This window comes from Topomyia yanbarensis, chromosome 2 (assembly GCF_030247195.1).
Source record: "Topomyia yanbarensis strain Yona2022 chromosome 2, ASM3024719v1, whole genome shotgun sequence".
NCBI lineage: Eukaryota > Metazoa > Arthropoda > Insecta > Diptera > Culicidae > Topomyia > Topomyia yanbarensis.
Window position 1 is genome coordinate 119,791,386 of NC_080671.1, and position 24,359 is coordinate 119,815,744.

The window sequence follows — 24,359 nt, forward strand, 5'->3', positions numbered from 1 at the left end:
ACCTGTATTTATATTTGTCAGGAGTACTGTATCGACTGGCGAAGAGCTCTTTGCACTTTGGTAGCACTGGCAGCTCCAGGCAGGGACGTAGAGCACTATTCAGACAGAAGGTGGTTTTATTGCACTCTTATAATGTGTTCGAATTTAGAAGTAAACTGGACCCTTAAATGCGCAATGTTGTTTTAAAACAACATTGCGAAAACTATCTCCAAATTAGCGTATTAAAGCTGTGAGATAATTTTTAAAAATTTTGAAAAAATTGGTTTGCACCTTTAAGCTAACTGTCAATAAAATTCCAACTGAAAATCATGCAATTTTAACAGATTCGTTAAACTAAAAAAGTTTTTTAATGAAATATTGCATTGAGTTTTATTTATTAGAGCTTTTTTATGCTATCTTAGATTATAATAATAGCATGGCCAATTTAAATCTATTTTTGGATTTTTATAGAAAGAATTATTTAAAAAAAACACCAAACATTATGCATAAAATATAAATTTCACATCAATACTTATAGAAAAGCATCGTAAATGGTCATATTGGCAGTCAAGCTTCCTCAATGATGAATTCATAATACACCCAAAAAATTGACATTTTCAGCAAAACATTTTTTCAACTTTATATTGTCACTGATGGTAGTTTATTAAAATTATTTAGTGAAAAACTATGAAGTTACTCAATTAAAACCCCTTTTATTTTGGGCCTAAACAGCCTCCGGTTGGCGTAGTCATATTCGTAAAATATTGGCAATTTCAACGTTTTTAATCAATATGTATACAGCAGTCCACTGATTCCTTGCTAATGCAACCATTACAAATACAGTGAAGACCCGTTTTTATCAGCCCCTTGGTGAATTTTAGGCTGATAAAATCGGGACATTGAAAATATTCTTCTTTTGTCCCTAGATATAGCCTCATAACCTAATTATTTAGCTTAAACAAAAAAAAAAGAATTTTTGCATATTTCGGATCTCTAAGATAAGAAAAATATGCTCAAGAAAGTATTTACTCGAATTCAATTTGGTTCGTCTGCTAGAGCCCATCAAACTACCAACTATCAATTTTCAAAAGGTTGATAAAATCGGGGGCAGATAAAATCGGGTCTTCACTGTAGTATATTTAATAAAATGACATAAAAGCATTTTATCCTTTACACGCGGATTAAACGGAACGCAGTTGTTGACGTTAGACCCGACTCCAACAGAGCACCGACGTTAACTGATTATTACAAATAAACCTAACATAAAAAAAACTTTAAATAAATAAAATTCAATGCAAAAGACAATAAATACAACCTTTGTTGATATATTTTTTCGAAATAAAATATTGTTAATTGAATGAAGCTGTATAAATTTATTTATTAAAAATATTTTCATGTGACTTGTGCCAGTCGTTCCGGTTGGAATTTTAATGCAAAAAGCAACTTAAACAATGTCTATATTGTATGTTTACTAAAGGGTTTTTCTGGCAGTGTAGCTTGATTTATGTTCATGATTTCGGGATCTTAGTCACAGTTTTCATAATATATATTCATGTTATCGTGATATTTTATTCACAAGATTCGTATCGGATTTTTTTAGCAGAATAGTTTGATTTGTATTTATGATTCTACGATTTTTGTAATTTCTATTTACGTTATCGTGATATTTTGGTCACAAATAGAGTGTTTTGTGTTTGTTTGCGACTGTCCTACTTTCTACTCGTTCCATTCCACGCTTGGAGCTGTGTGGTGTATTGATGGCGGCTCACACACCAAAAAAATCTGAATTTTATCGTTGACGTAATTGCAAACATGACACAATTCAACAAACCGTAATTTACGAAATGACAGAACATTACCATTTAATTTTACATGAAACATATACTTTACATGCGTAATGACTTAAAATTACACTTCCTACCATTCAGAACAAACGCTGTATGTGGAGTAAAATTACATGATTTACGAAATTAAACGTCATGTAAAATTGAAATCAAACGTAAAACTAAGTCATTTTTGATGCTCGTATATGTCATAGTCAGGAGACGTAAATTTACACTATTTTTTCTAGGTGTGCAGCTTTCGGAGAAGATTTCTAAGGCGATCAAGATGTTTCTGGACGGACTCTACCTGCGTTCTCCAATGGCTAAAGGCAGTACCCACGACGTGGACTACATTCGTTGCTAATCGCGTGGCAAAAATTCAAGGAATCACCGAGACGCATATTTGGCAGCACGTTCCAGGAACACAAAATCCGGCCGACTTAATTTCGCGCGGATTAACTCCAGAGCAGATCCAGCACAGAGAGCTGTGGTGGGAGGGCCATGGTTTCAGACAGGGCCAACGCTACCAACAATGACGAGCGTTGAGGACGTAGAAGGGGAGATGCGCCGCTCAGTTCCATGTGCGAAACAGCAGGAGTATTTCGGACCTGGTACGTTAGCAAGTTCTCCAACTTTCAAAATTTGATGAGAAGTACAGCGTACTCGCTACGATTGAAAAATATCCTCAAGCGGACTGAGGCTAGCAGCAGATGGAAAGGAGTTCTACAGGCAGCAGAATTGAAGGAGGCAGAGCACACGTTAATGGGACGCATTCAGCAGGAAACGTTCACGAAGGAGTGGAAGGCGCTTTCGAACCATGAAGCGGTATCAAGAAGTTCACCGCTGCGCTGGTTTCACCCACAGTTGTCTGGAGACAATCTGATCAGAGTTGAAGGGCGATTGGGCCACTCACGCGAAATTGAAGATACCAAGCATCCAATAGTTCTTCCAGCAACACATCTTCTAACATGAATGCTACTAGAGCATTTTCATAAGAAATAACTTCATGCAGGATCGCAGCTTCTGCTTGGCACCGTAAGGCTTCAGTATTGGCCACTGTGAGGCCGCAGTGTAGCTCGGCAAATAGTTCATCGGTGCCAACGTTGTTCCAGAGCAAAACCAAGACCTGTTCAGCAGTTCATGGGTGAGCTGCCCGCAGTGCGTGTAACAGCATCAAGGCCATTCTCAAGTACGGGAGTCGATTATTTCGGCCCGGTACATATACGCCCAGGTCTCCGTCGTACGGCAGTGAAGGCTTATGTAGCAGTATTCGTCTGTATGTGCACGAAAGCCGTTCATCTTGAGCTGGTAACAGATTTGTCGGTTTCTGCAGGCGTTACGCAAGAAGAGGCAAGTATTCCGAACTTTAAGTTCTGATAACGGGACAAACTTCGTTGGAGCTCGGAACTAACTGAAACAAATGGCTGAATTGTTACACAGCAAAGAGCACAACGAGAAGATAGCGAAGGAATGCACAAAGGAGGGAATCCATTGGCATTTTAATCCCCCCAGTGCTTCCCATTTCGGAGGCCTTTGGGAAGCGGCAGTAAAATCAACCAAATATCATTTGTTGCGTGTCCTCGGTGACCATGTTGTTTCGTTTGAAGATATGAACACTCTTCTGATTTAGGTGGAGGGCTGTGTTAACTCTATACCGCTAACTGCGATGTCCGACGATCCGAATGATCTGAAACCTTTGACTCCAGGACATTTTTTGATTTGAGACTCCACGCAACAACTGCCTGCTCCAGACTTCACGGCTGTTCCGATAAATCGGTTGAAGCAGTGGCAAACAATACAACAAAAACTACAGCAATTCTGGAAACGATGCCCGATCAGAATTATAACAGAATGCAATTTTCGTAACACATTGTGTTATAAATAAGGTCTCGTTAGTAGTTAAAACAACAGAAATTTATAACAAGTAACAAAGCAAGATATAGTTTTGTAATATTTTTGTTATGTATTTCTGATCGGGTGGCGGTTGGAATATTTAACCCAGCCGCAGGGCAGAGTGAAGCGTTGTCAACGACCGATTCCAATCTCTGTGGGCCAATTGGTGATAATCCACGACGACAACCCACCCCCCATCCGCTGGAAAATAAGTATTCAGAAGGTCCACTCTGGAGAAGAGTTGTCAGAGTAGTGACACTCAAGACCGCACCAGGAATAATTGAAAGGCCCGTTGAAAAAATTTGTATCATGCCATCATCAGACCAGCAAGACTCCCAGTTGTACATGAGTCGATTCGTTCACCTGGTGCGCGAGAGGTTTCTTTTCTTTACAGAAATTTCAGAAACTTCAGGATGGGCGAGGATGTTTGCGACTGTCCTACTTTGTACCCGTTCTATCGACGTTCCCCTCGACAGTGAAATTGTTTGCTGCAAGGTGATCAGCGGTTGGAGTACTTGTGTGCGTGTGTTCGAGAGACGACATGATGACAAACGCACACGGTGACTGGTGGACTGTCATCTGTTTATCCGAAAAGACAACAAGGATGCAAGCGAGTTACAGTGCAGAATCCAAGAGCTGATGACCTTTTGCCAGTGGGAGACATCGGAGAGTCGATTCCGGAGCGACGTCGACTGATTTGCCGGTATCCTGCAGCAGTGGCGGAGAGAAGAACGTCGGCCATCAATCATTGCACCCGTAAAAGGCGTACTGGTCTGTCGCCATGGAAATTGTTGTGGCATATTTTAAAGTGCTGTGTTGTGATTTTCAATAAATGTAATTTAATTAAGTTTAATTAATAAATGTTTAAAATGTAGTGTTGTTATTAAATAAACGTGTTTATTTATGGAATCGGAGCCCTGAACCGCCGGCCAACAATTGCCGTATAAGTCCGCCAAGCAGAGTTAAAAATAATCGAAGCTCTTTTTTGACGGTTGAAAATGAACTTGATGCGACTCGCGGTGAATAGAAAAAATATTCATTCAAATATCCACATTATTCATTCAGTTGAATATCGTACAATATATTCATTTAACTAATTATCTAGGAAAATGTTTTCAAATGGCGGAAAAGCATACGAAACAACAATCATCATCACTTACATTGTTCCAGGGCCTACTTTGATGCGTTTGATTCGTTGCTGCACGGTTGCTTCGTGTAATAATCGGAGACGAATGAAAATGTGCATGGATGAATGGGCGGTTTGTTCGTTTGACGTTTTCAGCTGCGTCACTGAATATTGAAAATGAATGTGGCTGAATATGATCAATTTTCATTCAATGAATTTGAATATTTTTAACTCTGCCGCCAAGCACCGTCCACCGAACAATCATCCGGAACCGAATACAGTCCACCCAACAACGAAGGAAGAAAAGGGTTATATCCAGATCCCAAACAGTGTTCATGACTTCAGGATCACGATTTTCGATATTTTTGTCGCGAGGAGTGTGATTTATGTTCATGATTGCAGGATTTTATACTACTTAATGTAAAATATTTATTTTCTTAGTACATTTAGAGTAATCATAAATCAAAAATATTTCTTACGTATAGTTTAAGCACTACCAATCAACATCGGATGTTACATATTGAACCAAACCTTCTTGGTTATCAGTTCATTTCATTTGTAGTAGGTGATCGAATCCGATAAAACTTATTTGAGAAGATCTGAAGAAAGAAGACAGAAAACCGTGACCGTACTAATATCTGGAATTAATCTTTATAATATAAGATCAGCTTTTAAAAATTGTAAAAAACTTTTGGATTGTGTGTGGTAAAAAACCCAACCCGGTGAAGACAAATCAAATTTTAGACAATATAATCACTAGACCGGCAACATTTTTGACTTTTTTTCGGAACACTGCTTGATCAAACGGTAATTGGCTTCACATAGCATTTATCAAATATGAGCTTTTTTCCGAAAACTCTAGTTCACTTACAAGAGCTTAGAAGTTTATATGTGAAAATATATGAAAAATAGGCAATAGAAACAATAAATTCAGTACAAAATGCCAGGGTTATCTTGTGCATCTCAAAATCTGCAGATATATAGCTTAAGGTATAAGGATCAACATTGCCGAAGACTGAAAATTGATCCAATTGTGCAGTAAAAAGATATTGTCATATAAATTTATGCTTTCCTCTCTTTCTCGCACATGCTTAGAATAGGAATTTTCCAAAAAATCGGTTGGTCTTCAAAGTTAAATAACTTTATCGGGGAATCTCTAATCAATATGCAATCTTCAATAAAATAAAAATAAGCTACGCGACCATAAGTTTTGAGGTATGCAGAGTTACTGTGGATTTTTTATTGGATTTCAAGTGTTTATTTCAGAGTTTCCATATATTACCACAGAAAGTTGAAACCTCTTGTGGGTAAACTAGAGCTATCGGAAAAAAGCTCATATTTAGCATATGATCTGTGAATCCAATTACTGTTTGAATTAGCAGTGTTCCGAAAAAAAGTGAAAACTTTTGCCGGTCTAATAATTTCATGTATAGACCAAGCTCGCTAGTTATAGTTTGCCATTATTGTAACATTCCTTAAGTACACATACAAATATAGCGAATGCAGCTATCTTAATCATATATCGAAACTATAAATATACAAGAATCTAAAACAATTTTATATATGGAGTTCGATACGTTTTTACAACGGTTTTTCGAGTGGCAGTATATTCATTCATAAATAGGCTTTGTAGTATGTACCTATTAGCAGAATCAAAATGGGATAGGCTGAGTGGAAATGAATCCAGTGAAGTGGAAATGAATCAATGAATTGATCAAACGGAAATAATAAACTTACGCTGTGCTTTCCATCGATCCGCGTAAATTTGTTGCTAAGAAAGTTTTCGTCTTTGCGCAACGAAAGCACAGATTGCCAACATGCAGTTTACGCATGCAACCGCTAACAAACAGGGATGCCACAATGAAATCTGTATTTCGGTCAAAAATATCTTTTTATCATCTGTAATAACTGAAACAGGAAAAATCTGTGATAAATTTCCGAAAAATAAAAATATTTCAAAAAATCTGTGAAATTTTCATCAAAATGCCAAAAATCTGCTATCTGTGAAAAAGAATTTGTGATCAAAAATTGTGGAAAAAACTGTGACATTACAGAAAAATCTGTGAATATGATAACCCTACTAACAAATTAAATATACCTACCTACACATTCGCCTCAAACATTAAACCCAAACGCATAACGAGTCAACGCTTATGCTGATGGGTAGAGCGAAAGAGACAACTAGTACAACGACACTATGTTAACCGTGCTGGCAAATGGAGCTCGAATGTACAAGCAATTTTGAATACGAATAATTGTGTTCGAGATTGTACATAAAAGATTGCCGGAAACGAGCACAACAGAAAAGAAAGCATAGTGTTTGAACGGACAAGCTCAGTCGCGTGTTTGAACGGAACTGGGTAGCGTACCTCAACAGCCAGTGTAACGGAATTCTAACTCAGCTACACTAACTGTGAAAACACACAGGAGTGCAGTGATCTGCTCCGCCTGCCGTTCAACAGGCAACTGAGCTTGTTTGGCCAAATCCGTTCTTTAAGTAGTCGATGATGACGTCATTCATAGAAGCGTAGCGCGCCAGGTTGGGGCGGGTCTTGGGAAACGCTATCTTCTGAGTGTAAATGCGCGATATTTTGATTAGGTTGTACATTATTTAAATTTTTAATGCCATGATATCAATAATCTTTGGTTTTATCTATTGGAATCTTTTCTTAGAAGTATTTCGGGGCGATATGCGCAAAAAAATGAAAATTTATCGCGAGATGGCTGAATTATGTGCGTTTAAAATTGGACCACTTTTCGTTACATGCCATTTTTTGTAGAATTTGCTAAGTGCACCCCCATATCGAAAACAAAGACGTAGTACCACGTCAAAAAATCACGGTCGCTGGTCTAACTAAATAAAGTAAGCCTATAATTGTGCTTCACAGGATAATTGCTCGAAATGCGATTACCTGAAAGCAGTGTCACAAACACATTTTTTTAGAATCTTTCAAAAGGCAAGGGAAATTGATAAACTTGCAAAAGTAGATCGACTGTTACACATAATTCGTTCTTGTTTAACTGTCTGTCTGTTTAGTGGCTACACTAACACTGCCTAGAAGAGCAACGGTGACTATATTAAATACGCATTTCAGACGCGCGCAATTTGATAATCTATTTCAAGCGCAACAATCCACTCTATCGTTCGAAGAAACTACTGGAGTTTCACCAAAAAAAGTCATAAGACGACCATTTCCGTTGCATCCTATTAGTTAACCATTCCAATCTGAAAGCAACAATGTCACCGACAATGAATCTTGTCCCTCCCAACCACCATCCCACGCTATTCTCGGTAAGCGGATTAAGTGGAACCGGTCCACAAAGCGACCGACAAAGATGTAGGACGTAGGTGTGGGTAATAACAATGACGGTAATGTAATGCAGATTAAACGTTTCACTTACAGTTTAACTAGCGCTCCGGTAGTGTATCTCTACCAGCCAATTGCATCGTCGGCTGAATTCGCCGAAGGATCCTACAGGCACGATAAGTGATGCTGACAGGATGATTGCCACAGGGATTTAAAATTGCACAAAACCCTCCCCTTTCGATGGCGACCGATCGATCGATGTGGGTATCGATTTGCTATGTCCCCGTTTTGCCACAGACCACTATCGGGTCGGGGAGAATGGTAGGGTGAGTGTGCAAATCATGGTGCGGTAGACATTGTAAGTATGTTCGTACGGGTGATGGGTTGCGGCCCCATTTCCATCTACAGCCTGACAAGTGATTGCATTTGCATAATGCGAGTACACATAATTATAAAATCGAGTATGCTGAGGAAACAGATTGTGGTTTTGTTACTTGTGGTTTGTGGGATGTGATCATTGGCATACGCTCTTCTTGCAACACTGGTTCAAAGTTTGAAATTAGGCTATTACCGAAATTGGCAAATATTGTTATATTCGTGGTTTTCGTTAGAAGTTGTCAAGTCTTTTCACTGAACTGTTCTTATAAATAGATTTAAACTAATTTGGTGAATAAATGATCAATTCTTGAGCAAGTCTGACTCCAGAAATGAACACATAAAATGCGTATGGATGAATTTTTGTGTCAAATTGATTATTACTATTACACAATTACTATTGTGTACAAAATGATGAGTGCTTTTTAAGCATATTTTTCAACAGTAGCATCCCTAAAAGAGTTAGAAAATTGTACAATTTAACCCTCCGGAAGTCGCGCTTATGGCTCACTGAACGAGCAGCCGCTGGTGCCTTAAAATGATTTCGCTAGATTTTCAGAGCAGCGTGCACTCAGTGCACTAGCGCGACTACCGGAAGGTTAACTATTGTTCTATATGACAACAACAGGCCAGAAATGGATTTTTTTAAAGATAAGGTAATTATATTCAAACTGAAAAATTTCCCGGTCTCACCTGAATGTAAATATGAATCCAACTCACCTGAAAGAAAACAAAAATAGCATGCATTAGAACAGAATGATTTCGATGTACACAAATGAAGTAATTTTTCAACAAAGTGCATCCAAGTACTGATCCAACTAGTCACGACCGCAAAAATGATTTCTCACAGCATCTTGCAATCGTATCTCATTAACTATGAATAAGCTTTAATCCTATTATCCGCGCAGAAGCTCCGTTGCTGTTTCCACCCCTTTTTTGTTTATGTTGGTCATTATGGAAAACTTTTACTCATTTGTCACTGCATCTTTATTTTCACCCTCAGCATCATCATCATCATCATCATCATCTGTATAATTATCATCATCATCTACCCGGCACTTGGTGAATTGTAGTGCCATCAATCTAGACTACTGCGGTTGCGGAAATAAACTTGCTACTGGATAAAAACTATTTGCTAAGCTTAGGATTTCATGAGGACTCGGGTTATATACAGTGAGGACCCCTTTTTATCAGTTTCATGGGATATTTTAGGTTGATAAAATGGAGGCTTTGACAAAATCGGCACATCTTTTTTTCTTTCTTTATAATAACCGAAGCTGTAAAAATTTCAATTCTTCTTCAGTCCCTAAACGTAGCCTCATAACCTTTTCATATTTAATATTCTTCCACGGAAGTCTTCCAGTGTCAAATTTAACTTAAAATCTAATTTTCATTTTTACAATTTTTGTATCCTTAGGATAATAAAAATATGCTCAAGAAAGAATTTCTTCGAATTTGACTTGGTTCGTCTGCTAGTGCCCATCAAACAGATTTTCATGTGAGGCTGACAAAATCGGGTCTTCGCTGTATTGACAGGGTGCATCGTATCTTGAAGTAGAAAAATGCTGATCAGTCTACTCCGACTGAGTGTTCCTCGACGAAGGAATTTCTCTCGATGCTGATACCCGCTTCCTTGAGCTATTTAGCTCCCAGCTTTATCGAGATCTACTCTGATATTATCCGGCGGTGAACTACCCTACTCCGACTGAGAGTTCCTTGGCAGCGAAATTTCTCATGGTACCGGTGTTTGTTTTGTGAACCAATTAGGTCCCATCGTTATCACGATTTAGTCGGATAATCCACAGCGGCGAATCTACCCTACTGTGAATTCCCCGGTGGTAGATTTCTACCTGATACCGATGTTCGTTTCTGTGAGCCATTTAGCTTCCCGCTTCATCCCGATCTACTCGATCTAGTCCCAAGCGGTGGACCTAGCCTACGCCGGACCAGCCTATAGGTGCTGAGGTCTGTTCAGCGATTCCGGATGGAACGTGGCTTCCGCTTCACTGGCGCCCCAACGACCCACTGTTAACAGTTCGACGCGGTCTACTCACTCTAATCCCCGGCAGTGGATTAAGCCAATCCGAAAGCCGGCAATTCCGGTGAACCCTGATGTGTGATTCACTGGTGCCCCTGGAGATCCGAACCAGATGCTACGTCGTGTACGACTCAACTGGTTTCCGGCGGTGGATCTAGTCTACACCGACGGAGAGTTCCCCAGCGGCGGAATTTCTCCCGAAACCCGATTTGTGGTTCCCCGGCGGCTTTTTCCGATTCGCCACTTTCTCTGCAGCTCGGATAGTATACTTGTAACCACTCTGTTGACAGTATCACAGGTATATTTGAAGCGGCCTATCTTTTCGACTATATTGTCGACTGCAACGTCGGACATACCCCTTCGAACTTCTTCGAACCTAGGGCATTCGAAAACCACGTGTTCCGGTGTCTCTTTAACGTCCACGTCCAAACCGATGCAGGTACTTACGGAAGCATCCGTGCCCGGACAAAAACTGCGTCGCACCTCGCCATACTTCCTACGCATACACACTAGAGTGACAGAAAAAAAATGACCCCCATCGGCCCACCCCTGAGTCGATTCCTAGTCCCACCAGGAGTGTCTGCTCCAAATTTGAGCCAAATCGAACAAGTCTAGCTACCGGACCAACGTGCTTGAAGTTTGTATGGGATTTTTCGACAATTTACATGGAGAAAACCCTCTTGCTCACATTTTCGCCGCTAGGTGGCACTGTATACATCAGATTATCACCAAAAGTGAAACTTAAAAAGATAATTTTATTATCTACAACTTTGTTGAAGACTGCAAAGCGATCCAACTCTAACAGGAAAAGTTATTAAACTTTTAACGAAGTGATGTCTGAGTCAGTTTTGCATGGGGCCTAGCAGTGCATGATAGTGTATCAGTACTAGGTTCTAACAAACTAAACATTTTTATGGAATAATGGTTAGATTTAGCTGAATAGTATGTTCGGAAAAATTGTAGTACATAATACGAGTTATGTTTTGGGTAGAAAATGCGGTCAGATGTGGAACTACACCTAGCGGCGAAAATGTGAACAAGAGGGTTTTCTCCATGTAAATTGTCGAAAAATCCCATACAAACTTCAAGCACGTTGGTCCGGTAGCTAAACTTGTCCGATTTGCTTTAAATTTGGAGCAAGTACTCCTGATGGGACTAGGAATCGACTCAGGGGTGGGCCGATTGAGTTTTCAAAAATTCATTATTTTTCTGGGCAGTCTAATACACACCGACATATTTGGGATGAATCGGCGGGTCCACCTTCCTTTCTCCGCGTTGTCCCAGTCTTGCTGCCATTTAGCCAACGAGTCCGCTCTAACCAGTCTCCTTGCATTTTGTATATTCCTCCGCTGGTAGAATTCCACGTCCTTAGCCAGAGAGATGCAGATGGGAATTATCCCGGCTCGTGACACGAACCAAGTCATTCAACGAAACGTGCTTGTCAACTTGAGTTCAGCGCAGCAGTAAAGGCCGGTACGACATACCTCAGTATTGACGATTAGACACCCGCCAGGATTCGCCTCTTGCTGCATCTCGCTCCTCCGATATTCATCATGATTTAACTACGTTAGTTGTCTTCGCAGCCTTCTCACACACATAGTCGACTAGGCTGTTGTAATTTAACCGATCATAGACTATCATACCCAGGAGCCTTAGCGCACGCATCGATGAGATTGAGTATCCGCCGACGCTAACCAGCACTACCTACGTCTTATGATGAGCCAGCTGAAACTAAGTCAGCCATCCAGGTTTCCACGATGCCTATTGTCTCTGTCGTCAACATCTCCACTTCCTCCAGGGTCTCGCCGGTTATCGTCAGGACAACAGCATCTGCCAAATCGACGATTTGGACTCCCCCTGGCCAGTTGCAGTGTTAACATACCGTGGTACTTTATATTCCAGAACGTTGGGCCATGTATGGAGCCCTGAGGTACTCCAGCCGTTACCCTAATCGACCTCTGCCCCATGTTCGTTTCGTAGACCAGAACTCGGTTCTGGAAGTAACTTTTCTGAATCTTGCACAGATAGTCCGGAGACCGCATTTTGTGCAGCGCTACGACACCCAACTGGCACTGTTGAACGAGTTCTTCACGTCTATCATTACCACAACGCAGTAGCGATTAGCGCTTCTCTTTTGCCTCGAGGCTTTCTCTGCACTCGCGATGTCTGTACGGATGGCATCCACCACGTCGATATCCCTTTCCGGAACCTGAACTGCCTCTGCCAAAGTTCGTGCTTACTTTTAGCGTAGGTTGTCAACTTGTTAAGAATTACCCTTTCCATAAGCTTACCAAAAGTATCCATCAGGCATATAGGCTGATACGATGCAGGATCTCCTGGTGGCTTCGCTGGTTTTGGCAGCAACACCAGCTTCTAGATTTTCCATCTGTCCGGGAAGTAGCCATCGTCCAGAGATTTCTGAAGAACTATCCCGAACAAGTCTGGAAATGCCAGGATCACGGTCTTCAGAGCCACGTTGGGGACATCGTCCAGACCGGAAACATTCTTCGCTTTCAGCCCTTTTGCCACTATAAGAAGCTCGTCGCTGGAGACTCGATTGGCACCAGCATTTCAACCGTCTGCATCGACGTACGGTGTAGGTAGCCATGCGGTTGGATCGTGCTTCGAAAAAAACCCTCCACGATAATTTTCAATTCGTCAGCCCCCTTTTCAGCTGGCGTAATTGGACCCTTGATCTAAGCATCACGACACGGCAAGCATTGCCCCAGGGGTTAGCGTCTACTTCTCTGCACAGCTCCTTGTAGCAGGTGGACTTGCTTAGCGCTATATCACGTTTTAAAGCGGCCCTGCCCGCCGGAATGTTACCTTACACTCTTCTCTGACTGCCTCAGATCTTGCTCTTTGATCGCGTCTTCTGGCTTTTAGGCAGGCAGCCCGGAGGATGCTGAGCCTTTCGTTCCACCAATTCACCGGGCGCTGCCAATTCCTCGGTTTCAGTTCCTCGGCATTGATACGTCACATGCCTTCGCTAATGTTTCTGACAGCTTATCGGCCGTCGGAATTGAAACGAGGCTGTCAGCATGCAGTGCATGCAAGTCCTTGTCGAAGTCCTTTATTTTCCACTTCCGCTCGTTAGTCCTCACTCGCTGCGTTACAATGCAATTCCGCCGACCAATGGTGTAGTGGATCACCTGGTGGTCGCTCTGTGCGTGCTGCTCACTAACTTGCCAATTCCTGTTATCTGAATTCCCGGCCGTCTTTACTAGCGGAACTTTCGTTGCACAGCCTTACATCCAGCTTCGCCAGACTATAAACGCTTGCGTTGGTCATCCTGCTACCCCGCTCCACGGCACAAGCGTTAAAAACTTAACTCCTATAACAACCGTCGTTCATCCGTCTAACGAGTCGGTTAGTACGTCCAGCATCCGATTGAACTGCTCTGGTGTCCACCGTGGGGAAGCATAGCAGCAAGTTTTTCGCTTACTTTGTGCAGTCTCTAGCAATGTGTCCCTTCTCGCCACATTTTCTGCACAGATCAGATATGTCCGGGTCTCTATAGTTTCTTGCCTGATGCCCGAAATCTCTAGAGTGGCTCTAGGGATCAATCGTACCGATCACACCGACCATCGGACCATCTTACCGGTCGACATAAGATGGTTGGCTACGGTTGACAACGACCGTTTCAATGTGTGCCACTGCACGCCTTCCTCAACTTGATTATCATCTGCTCTTTCTCCAGGTAATATTGCTCTATTAGCGTAATCCTCACTTAGTCTTGCGTTGAGATATCGTTCAGATTCCTGCACTCGAACTTCCTGAACTATAGCTCTCACGTTCGCCTCTCCTACCACCACTTCTGCCACGAGTTCCCTATACATCGAGCTCTTGATCAATGGATCTTTCATCAGCTCGACCAGCTCCTCGTCTTTCTGGGTGCGCCTGGTTCTAACTACGTTCTTCCCCAGCTCATTCAGCTTGGGATCCACTCTCACTCTTTTAAGGAGCGCAGCGTACGCCACGCCGCCGTCGTTTGTTTTGACGACTAGAGCGTCTCGCCTGTACCTCTCCTTGCGCGGCCTAAGGTCTTCTTTCTTCTTTTCATCGTTTTCTTTCTGTTTTTTACTCCTCTCTTCTACGGTTTCCAATCTTCGATACTCACTCTCCATTTGTCGGTTGTCCTTCTTGGCTTGTTTGGTTAGTACTTCTTCTCTGGTGTTTCCCTTACTCTTTTCACAGATCGGTTACCCTTCGGCGTCTCATAGGCTTCTGCTTTCGCTTTCATCGTGATCTGCAGTGTCTTTTCGGCGTTTTTAGCTCTCTCCAGTACCGCCATCTGTGCGCATTCGGCGGCTGCTACGCCGGATGTGATGCTAATCACTAGATCCCTGATTTGTCCATGCACGTCGCCCTTGCTTTTCACGAATTCGAAGAGCTCTTCCATTTTTTGCCTCAGCTTCGTCAGTTTAGGCAACCAAGATTGCTAGTCTTCTTGGGTAATGCTTGGTTTCGGCGTACGCACCAGAAACCCTAGCTTTCCTTGGCGTTTTATTGGTTTGTCGCCGCTCCTTGACTGCGATCGCTGCTGTTGCTATTGCGGTTTCATTTGCTGTTGCATTTGTAGGTTCTGCTGGGTCGGCAAGCTCGCTAGACCTCCTTTGGCGAACGGGTTCACCACACTTGCTCCATTAGTTTTTTTTATTTTTGTTTTCTTCCATGATTTTTTGGGTCCCAACTCCAAGCCGCTATCTACGCATGTAGTAAGTAGTCACCTCTATATGATCCCATTGTTACCTTTGACAGCAGTCGGTCCTTCATGAGGTACCGTGTTCAGAGCCAGATCAACGCTAATCAGGAAAGTTCAGCTGAGCCTACTTCCACCGGATAAGATGCCGGATTTCGAACATACTTGGAGACCCACCAAACGGGAGGCAGCCAGTACTATTAGCCCACTCGCCGTTTCGTGGAAGTATCTCCGTCCATACTAGGGTAGTGGCCGTGCATCAATTTCGAGGAAATCCTCTATCGCATCCGCGTTCTGTCGCCGGTATGTCGTAATTAGGATATTACTGGTATCTTAATCTTAATGTGCCGGTTGGTACTCCAGTTGGGTTACAGTGCAATATGCTAAAGCCATGGATAAAACCTCAACGGAAGCCTAACATTACATTGCCTTGCCCCACCATATCCTATCAAGGCTCCCCAACTCGCAATAGGTCCGGGGGGGATCGTTAAGCCCCTAAACTCTTGTCCTCCTGTCCCTATTGCCCCCATCGGGAAATTTCTGTTTGTGTGTATGTATGTGTGAGTGTCAATAATCGCATAAATTTTTCATAGAGATGGCTGACATTTCCATAGTCTGTTATTGGTTTTTTTTTTTGAATCGGAGTTCTGGTTCCGGTGTTACGGGTTGTAGAGTGCACCCACACATGGAATTACCCTATATACCCGTTTTACTCTAGTATCTGTATATTTTTCAAATTAATGGGATTTGTGATTATGGGTCACTGACGCCCAATTGAACCCTCTTTGATGACTTTGGCCACCTACGATGGAACCGGAAGCTTCGAAGAAGTGATAGTATCCCTGAATTAAGGGAAAGGGGGTAAAGGTTTCAGCGTTAAAAAACACTTTTTTTTAAATTTATCAAAACTTATGTATATTATAGTGAATTATTTCAACAATATTCTGTAATTTTTCTATGCAAAAATATCGACAAACGACTCGGTGACTAACCTTTTTGTAGAATGTTACGGTATGTCCCGCTGACCCCTTCCAACTCCACGGTCGACCACCTGTCGGTGAAGGACAATTTTGATGTAGTGAGGACCATTTGAAATGGAAGGATAGGAAAAGGGAAGAAGGACCGTTTGAAATGGAAGGATAGAAAAAAAGGAAAAAAGGATCGTTTGAAATGGTAGGATAGAAAAAGATAGACGTCATGCACAGATGAGAGGAAGATATAAGAAAAAATATAGATGAAATTTGTTAGTTAGTAGTTGAAAATATAGACCATTGAATTCGTGAACATCACAAGCAAAAATTTAAATCCCGTAAGTAGAACCTACGTCGGAGAGGAATTCTTTTAATCCTTACCCTGAATTATATTCCTTAACAGGTGATAGTAGCACAAGAATACTGTCGGTCAGAACGGACGGTGTCGGATTGTTCAAGTTAAGGTTAGGACAAACGTGGCGTGAATTTGTTCGCCCTGAAAATTAACATTTTGATCCAAATTGTAGCTTTAAACGGAATAGTATTCCACCTGCACAATTGTTGGGAAGAAAAAGGATTACGTATTGAACCGATGTAAGTAGCGTATAAGTTTCCTAGGGCATTTCATTAATAAAGCTCCACAGCTTTTAGCTGATTCATGCTGAAAAGCCGTTTATTCAATCCACCCAACAATCTAAAAGATCGTCCAAGATAACCACGAAGCAATGCCGAATTGTACAGGAAGTGCCCCCACCGTGGAAACACACTGTAACCAGTGTAATGAACCTGACACGGATCGGATGGTAAGCTGTTGTCACTGCGATTCGTGGTGGCATTTTTCCTGTGTGGGTGTGAACGACAGCATTGATGCGACAGACCGACCGTTTACATGCCCAAACTGTCAGAGACCGTCGGCACAGATTCCGGTGATTGATGCACCCGGAAGCAAGGCTAACAGCAAAGCAGGAACGAGCACTTCAACCTGTAGTGCTGGAGCAATAAGGGCTCGCCTACAGCTCGAGAGACTTGAGGCCCAGAAGGCTTTGGCGATGAAGCGTATAGAGTTGGAGCGCCGGGAGCACGAGCGGAAGATGGAGCAAGAGAAGCAGAAAAAGGAAGCAGAGTTTGAGCGGAGGCAATTGCAGCTAGAGCAGGCGGTAATGAACGAGTCATTCCGTTTGAGAGAGGTGATTGACCTAGGTGGGGAAGGCGATGAAGACAACCGGAGTGTCGCCTCAGTGCAGAGTTCCTTCAGCAAGGTACAGCAGTGGAAGGCCGCCCATTCGACGTTGGTTGTCCCGACGGAGAAGGCTCCAGCTATTGGTACGAGTAACGCGACGACCGCAACTGGAATACAAGCTAGGCAGGACGGCATGCAGCAACCAACTAGCATTAACGAGGGTATTCTAGAAGCAGCGTTGGCAGGTATTTCGTTAGGGCAGTCAGGGTTGGAGCCAACGTTAGGGGGTATTATCGGTCGAGCCGAAAGCACAACAGCGCCAATAGTTGGTAGCGGTCAGGCTAACATTTTCTCGGTTACCTCCGCGCTCGCCGGGCCTAGCAAAGGCATCGCAAATGTAATCCCCAAGCAGCATGCTTTCCAAAACTATCCCTTTCCTCTCACCCAGCCTCCTCCAGCAGGCAATTCGTTTGTCATTCCGCGAGTTGGTAATCCGAATTTTGCAATCGCCGCGCAATCGACCGCAGTGAATAGAGATAGTGCAGGCCCAATTAGAGGTCCAGTGACAGTGGAAGAATTACTGGGAGGAGAGTATTCCCAGTCGTACGCCGGCCATCCGTTACCGTCTGTGATCCCCACTGAGCAAAGGTTTTCGAGAAGGCAGACGGTGCCACCAGGAATCCAATTGGGACCGCAGGAGCAACCACGGTTTGCGGAGTTCCAGGCTGGTGCGCAGCAACCTCCGTTGCATGACGAGCAGGCGTATTGGGGACCGACACCACGACAATTGGCGGCAAGACACGTGATGAACAAGGAGTTGCCAATCTTTTCTGGTAATCCGGAGGACTGGCCGCTATTCATTAGCTCGTACGTTAACTCTACTCAGACGTGTGGGTTTTCGAACGAGGAAAATTTGGCGAGGTTGCAACGGTGTTTGAAGGGGCACGCACTTGAATCGGTGCGGAGTCGACTGTTGCTACCGGCGAGCGTCCCAAATGTTTTAGCTACGCTGGAGACACTTTATGGTAGACCGGAATTGTTGATCCATGCGTTGTTGCAGAGGATCCGAGGGGTACCTGCGCCAAAACAGGAAAGACTAGATACGCTAATCGGTTTCGGTATGGCGGTGCAGAATTTTTGTGATCATCTGGAAGCCGGGAGGCATGAAGCGCATCTCAACAATCCGATGCTACTGTTCGAGTTGGTAGAGAAGCTTCCAGCACATATGAAACTGGACTGGTCGCTATACAAGCAGCGCTGCGGGGAAGTGAACCTGCGTTCTTTCTCGCAGTATATGCAGACGCTCGTGCGAGCGGCATCCGACGTGACCGTGAACTACGATCCTAGGCCGCAACCTGTACAGCAGCCGCGAATAGGAAAGGACAAAAACTTCTGCGGAACTCACTCAATGGAGGATTCTTCTTTGATGGCGACGAACAAAGAAGCATCTGGCGTTACGATGCGCCCATCAAGCCCAGCGTGTTTCATTTGCAAAAACCCGGGGCATCGGGTAAAAGACTGCTCAGAGTTCGACAAGAAAACGGTCGATGAACGCTGGGAGACAATACAGAAACTCGGCTTGTGTCGGCTCTGTCTTGGAGCACACGGAAGGCGCCCCTGCAAGAATCGCAAGCAATGCGATATCGACGGGTGTCAACGGCGTCACCACCCTTTGCTGCACTCCAAACGGGACACAAATGAAGCCCAGCAGGCCAGGGAAAACGGAAAGACGCCAGGAAATGGCTGTAAGAAGTTTGGGAACGACGGAAATTCGGCGAAGAATGGGTCCAGGCAAGTATCGAATGAAGCTAAGCCAAGTAGTTCCAAAGCTGTCACCAACCATCATTCCGCTGGGAAGACTACGCTTTTTCGTATTATTCCAGTGACTTTGTATGGGAACAATCGATCTGTGTCCGTGTATGCTTTCTTGGACGACGGCTCGGAGAGAACGCTGATTGACGAAGAGTTGGTAAAGGACCTTGGGGTTGTAGGAGATCCGCAACCATTGTGCTTGCAGTGGACGGCGAACGTGAAGAGGTCAGAAGCTAATTCTCAACGGGTCGCATTGGAAATAGCAGGACGGTCAGGGGCATCCAAACATTCTTTGTCGGACGTGCGCACCGTAAGCAAGCTGGACTTACCACGACAATCCTTGCGGTACGCGGAACTCGCAGAAACCTTTCCGTACCTAAAGGGCCTACCGATCGATGATTACGATCAAGCGGTACCGCGCATCCTCATCGGAAACGACAACGCTCACGTTACATCGACACTCAAGCTACGAGATGGCCGACCGGGAGAGCCGATAGCAGCAAAATCACGTTTGGGATGGACGGTCTACGGATCCAACCAGGACAAGTCAGGGGATATCGTTCATAGTTTCCACATATGCGAGTGCCAGGAGGCCGAGCAGACCCTACATGAGCTCGTGGAGAAGTTTTTCTCAGTCGAGAGTCTGGGTATAATGGAAGTCGCCCATCCTGAGTCTGCGGAAACTCAACGAGCAAATCGGATCCTGATGGAAACTACTAAGCGGGTCGGACAGCGATTCGAAACTGGGCTTCTCTGGAAGTACGATAGCTTCGAGTTCCCGGACAGCTACCAGATGGCGGTTCGACGACTGCAGTGTTTGGAAAGGCGTATGCAGAGGGATTTACTCATCGGCGAAAGTGTGAGGAGACAGCTTTCTGAGTATCAAGCGAAAGGGTACATACACAAAGCGACCCGGAAGGAGCTCGATGATTCAGATCCACGGCGTACGTGGTACTTACCTTTAGGAGTGGTCATCAATCCCAAGAAGCCGTCCAAGGTTCGTATCTTCTGCGATGCAGCGGCCAAAGTGGATGGAGTCGCACTCAACACGATGCTGTTGAAAGGGCCGGATCTGCTAAATACGTTGCTCAATGTTCTATACGGTTTCCGGGAGAAACGGGTCGCTCTGTGCGCGGATCTGAAGGAGATGTTTCACCAGATTTGGATTCGACGAGAAGATCGACATGCGCAACGACTGCTTTGGCGAGATGATCCTACACAAGCCCCCGATGTGTATTTGATGGACGTCGCAACGTTTGGTGCAACGTGTTCACCGTGTTCGGCACAATTCGTGAAGAATTTGAACGCTAAGGAGCATTCAAGACAGTATCCAGTTGCAGCCGACGCAATTATCCGGAAGCACTACGTGGATGACTACTTGGACAGCGCTGACGACGTTGACGAAGCGGTGAAGCTGGCACATGAAGTCAAACTGGTCCACTCTCTCGGCGGATTTCATCTGCGGAACTGGCTTTCAAATTCCACCGAGGTTCTCGCACGGGTCGGGGAGAGAGACCCAGTCACAGAAAAGTGTCTCCAGCTGGACAAGAACAGTTCAACCGAACGCGTGCTCGGGATGTACTGGAAGCCGGTCGACGATGTCTTCACGTTTACAACGACGCTAGCGGTGGGTGCGGAGCATCCAACTAAGCGCCAGGCACTGCGAGTAGTGATGAGCCCGTTCGATCCGGCAGGATTGTTGTGTTTTTTCCTCATACACGGCAAGGTACTAATCCAGGAGCTGTGGAGGGCGAAGACGACATGGGATCAACTAATTCCGGAGGAGTTACTTGGGAAGTGGATGCGGTGGACGAGTTTGTTCAAACATCTGGACCAGATTAGCATTCCGCGTTGCTACTTTCCGCAACGTTCGGTGAAAGATATCTTGTCGCTGCAACTGCATATCTACGTGGATGCTAGCGAAGAAGCTTATGCGTGTGTCGCTTACTTTCGGGCGGTATTTCCGGATGGGATTTCTGTTGCGTTAGTCGGTGGGAAATCCAAGGTGGCTCCACTGAAGGCACACTCCATCCCACGGTTGGAGTTGATGGCAGCGGTAATCGGAGTTCGCTTGATGAAGACCATCCTCACTGGGCACTCGCTCGTAGTCGAGAAGACAGTGTTATGGTGTGACTCTAAGACGGTGCTGGCTTGGATAAATTCAGATCATCGAAGATATCGCCAGTTCGTAGCTTGCCGAGTAGGTGAGATTTTGTCCAAGTCGGAGGCGAAGCAATGGCGTTGGATATCATCGAGAAAGAACGTCGCCGACGATGCGACAAAGTGGGGAAAAGGGTCGTGTTTGTCCTCAGGCGGCCGTTGGTTCCGTGGTGACAACGATTTATATTTGCCAGAAGATCAATGGACCGTAGATGCAGATTCAGTCGGCGCGACGACCGACGAAGAGCTGAGGTCGTGTTTGGTGCACAAGGAGGTTATCGTACCGCCACAACTTGTGAGGTGGGAGCGATTCTCGAAACTGACGCATTTGTATCGATCGGTAGCACATGTTCATCGCTACGTACAAAATCTACGGCGAACGGTAAAACGAGAGACTCGACTGGACGGACCACTCACTCAAGAGGAATTAGCAACAGCCGAAACCACAATCTTTCGTTGGGTGCAGTGTGAGCAGTATCCGGACGAGGTGGCGACTTTGTCAGTAATGCGGGACAAGCAGCCAGGACAACAGGCGCGGCTAGAGAAAACCAGCAAAATATACAAACTGTCTCCGTACTTGGACGAAGCAGGTGTTATTCGTTCTGATGGAAGGATATCTGCTGCGACCGTCGCCGCGTTTGACACTAAGTTTCCAGTAATATTGCCGAAAGCCCATCCAGTGACTAGACTGCTGGTTGAATGGTACCACCAACGATTTCTTCACGCCAATGGCGAGACTGTCGTGAACGAAGTGAGACAGCGTTTCCACATATCGCAACTGCGCCCGTTCGTGCGTAAGGTGGCTAAAGAGTGCGCCTTGTGTAAAGTCAAGAAGCCAAGTCTGGCGACACCCCGAATGGCTCCACTCCCGGCGGCCAGGTTGCAGGCGTACGTACGTCCATTTTCCTACGTAGGCGTCGACTATTTCGGGCCGATCGGCGTGCGGGTGAACCGAAGTATTGCAAAACGATGGGTAGCTCTGTTCACGTGTATGACCACACGAGCAATCCATCTCGAAGTCGCTCACACACTTTCAACGGAATCTTGCAAGATGGCGATCAGGCGTTTCATCGGACGCAGAGGAGCACCTGTGGAGATCCGCAGCGACAGGGGCACAAATTTCGTGGGATCGAGCAACGAACTTAAGCAGGAGATGGGCAAAATCGAGCGCCAGCTTGCCGAAACGTTCACCAACGCGAACACGAAATGGGTGTTTAACCCACCTGGATCACCTCACATGGGTGGCGCCTGGGAGCGTCTAGTGCGGTCGGTGAAAACCGCTCTTGCTGCAATGGAGTCTTCTCGAACGCCGAACGAAGAAACGCTGGCAACGTTGCTAGTGGAAGCTGAGAGTGTGGTCAATTCGAGACCGCTAACATATATTCCTCTGGAGACGGCGCAACAGGAGGCTCTAACACCGAACCACTTTCTTCTAATGAGCTCGAGCGGCGTAACGCAGACTCCGAAGACGCTTACGGATCCAAGACAAGCCTGCAGGAGCGACTGGAATCTATGCCGTACAATGGTAGATCAGTTTTGGCGCCGGTGGGTGCGGGAATATCTTCCTACCATCGCACGTCGTACCAAGTGGTTTGAGGAGACAAAACCGATCGAGGTAGGAGATTCGGTGATCATCGTGGAGGAGAAGATACGCAACGGATGGATTCGAGGACGTGTAGCCAAGGTCGTGGTGGGCCGAGATGGGCGAGTTCGCGATGCCGTGGTGCAGACTCCCGACGGAATGGTGCATCGACCTGTAGCAAAGCTGGCGCGGATCGACATAGAAAAGGTGGGGCTTCAGCCGGGAACAGCAGAAGGTAAAGCTGAACCGGAGATAGCTAACCAGCCTTACGGGTCGGGGAGTGTTACGGTATGTCCCGCTGACCCCTTCCAACTCCACGGTCGACCACCTGTCGGTGAAGGACAATTTTGATGTAGTGAGGACCATTTGAAATGGAAGGATAGGAAAAGGGAAGAAGGACCGTTTGAAATGGAAGGATAGAAAAAAAGGAAAAAAGGATCGTTTGAAATGGTAGGATAGAAAAAGATAGACGTCATGCACAGATGAGAGGAAGATATAAGAAAAAATATAGATGAAATTTGTTAGTTAGTAGTTGAAAATATAGACCATTGAATTCGTGAACATCACAAGCAAAAATTTAAATCCCGTAAGTAGAACCTACGTCGGAGAGGAATTCTTTTAATCCTTACCCTGAATTATATTCCTTAACAGGTGATAGTAGCACAAGAATACTGTCGGTCAGAACGGACGGTGTCGGATTGTTCAAGTTAAGGTTAGGACAAACGTGGCGTGAATTTGTTCGCCCTGAAAATTAACATTTTGATCCAAATTGTAGCTTTAAACGGAATAGTATTCCACCTGCACAATTGTTGGGAAGAAAAAGGATTACGTATTGAACCGATGTAAGTAGCGTATAAGTTTCCTAGGGCATTTCATTAATAAAGCTCCACAGCTTTTAGCTGATTCATGCTGAAAAGCCGTTTATTCAATCCACCCAACAGTAGAACGTCTCTGAAAAAAACATGATTTGCGGTGTTACCTGCCATTCCAAAACTACTTAACCGCTTGGTTGGGAGGTGCTTACTCATAAAAAGGCGGAATTTTTCGTGAAAAATGGTAATTTTTATTTAAAATGAGTAAAAAACCTTTAATTGAAAATTTATCTCAAATACTCAACGTAGGGGTTAGGTATTTTTAACATCGAATGTGTATGCAAAGTTTGAAAGAAATCGGTAAAGTAGTTTTGAATTGTAGGTAATCATGTTTTTCCAGAGACTTTTTACAAAATGCTTCGTCACCGAGTCGCTTGTCAATTTTTTTGCATAAAAAAGTTACAGCATGTTATTGAAATGATATACTATTACGTATAAAAGTTTTTATCAATTCGCTTCACGCAAAATTATAAAAAAATTCGCATAAAAAGGGTTTTTTCACGCTGAAAACCTTTACCCCCCCCCCTTTAATAAACAT

At 44.3% G+C, this 24,359-nt stretch overlaps 2 protein-coding genes across 7 annotated transcripts in view; one reads left to right on the forward strand and one right to left on the reverse strand.

Annotated features, from left to right (window-relative positions):
* The window catches only part of LOC131679398 (dual specificity calcium/calmodulin-dependent 3',5'-cyclic nucleotide phosphodiesterase 1-like), a 796,874-nt gene that overhangs the window by 606,010 nt on the left and 166,505 nt on the right, over positions 1-24,359 (reverse strand). The window lies entirely within an intron of this gene.
* LOC131679397 (uncharacterized) lies at positions 16,252-23,878 on the forward strand. 3 transcript variants are annotated; one of them, XR_009303831.1, is made up of 2 exons: positions 16,252-23,535; positions 23,601-23,878. XR_009303831.1 is itself a non-coding variant. In XM_058960114.1 (2 exons), exon 2 carries the CDS (start codon positions 16,941-16,943, stop codon positions 23,298-23,300), a length of 6,360 nt encoding a protein of 2,119 aa, XP_058816097.1. In that variant the 5' UTR covers positions 16,252-16,809; positions 16,860-16,940; the 3' UTR covers positions 23,301-23,878. The 3 variants fall into 3 exon arrangements, 2 of the variants coding, with proteins under 2 accessions (XP_058816097.1, XP_058816096.1); XM_058960114.1 differs by having other exon boundaries at positions 16,252-16,809; positions 16,860-23,878; XM_058960113.1 differs by having other exon boundaries at positions 16,252-16,553; positions 16,619-23,878.

Excerpts from the sequence above, each read along its gene's own strand:
- LOC131679397 (XM_058960114.1), top strand. The coding sequence starts at position 16,941 with ATGCCGAATTGTACAGGAAGTGCCCCCACCGTGGAAACACACTGTAAC.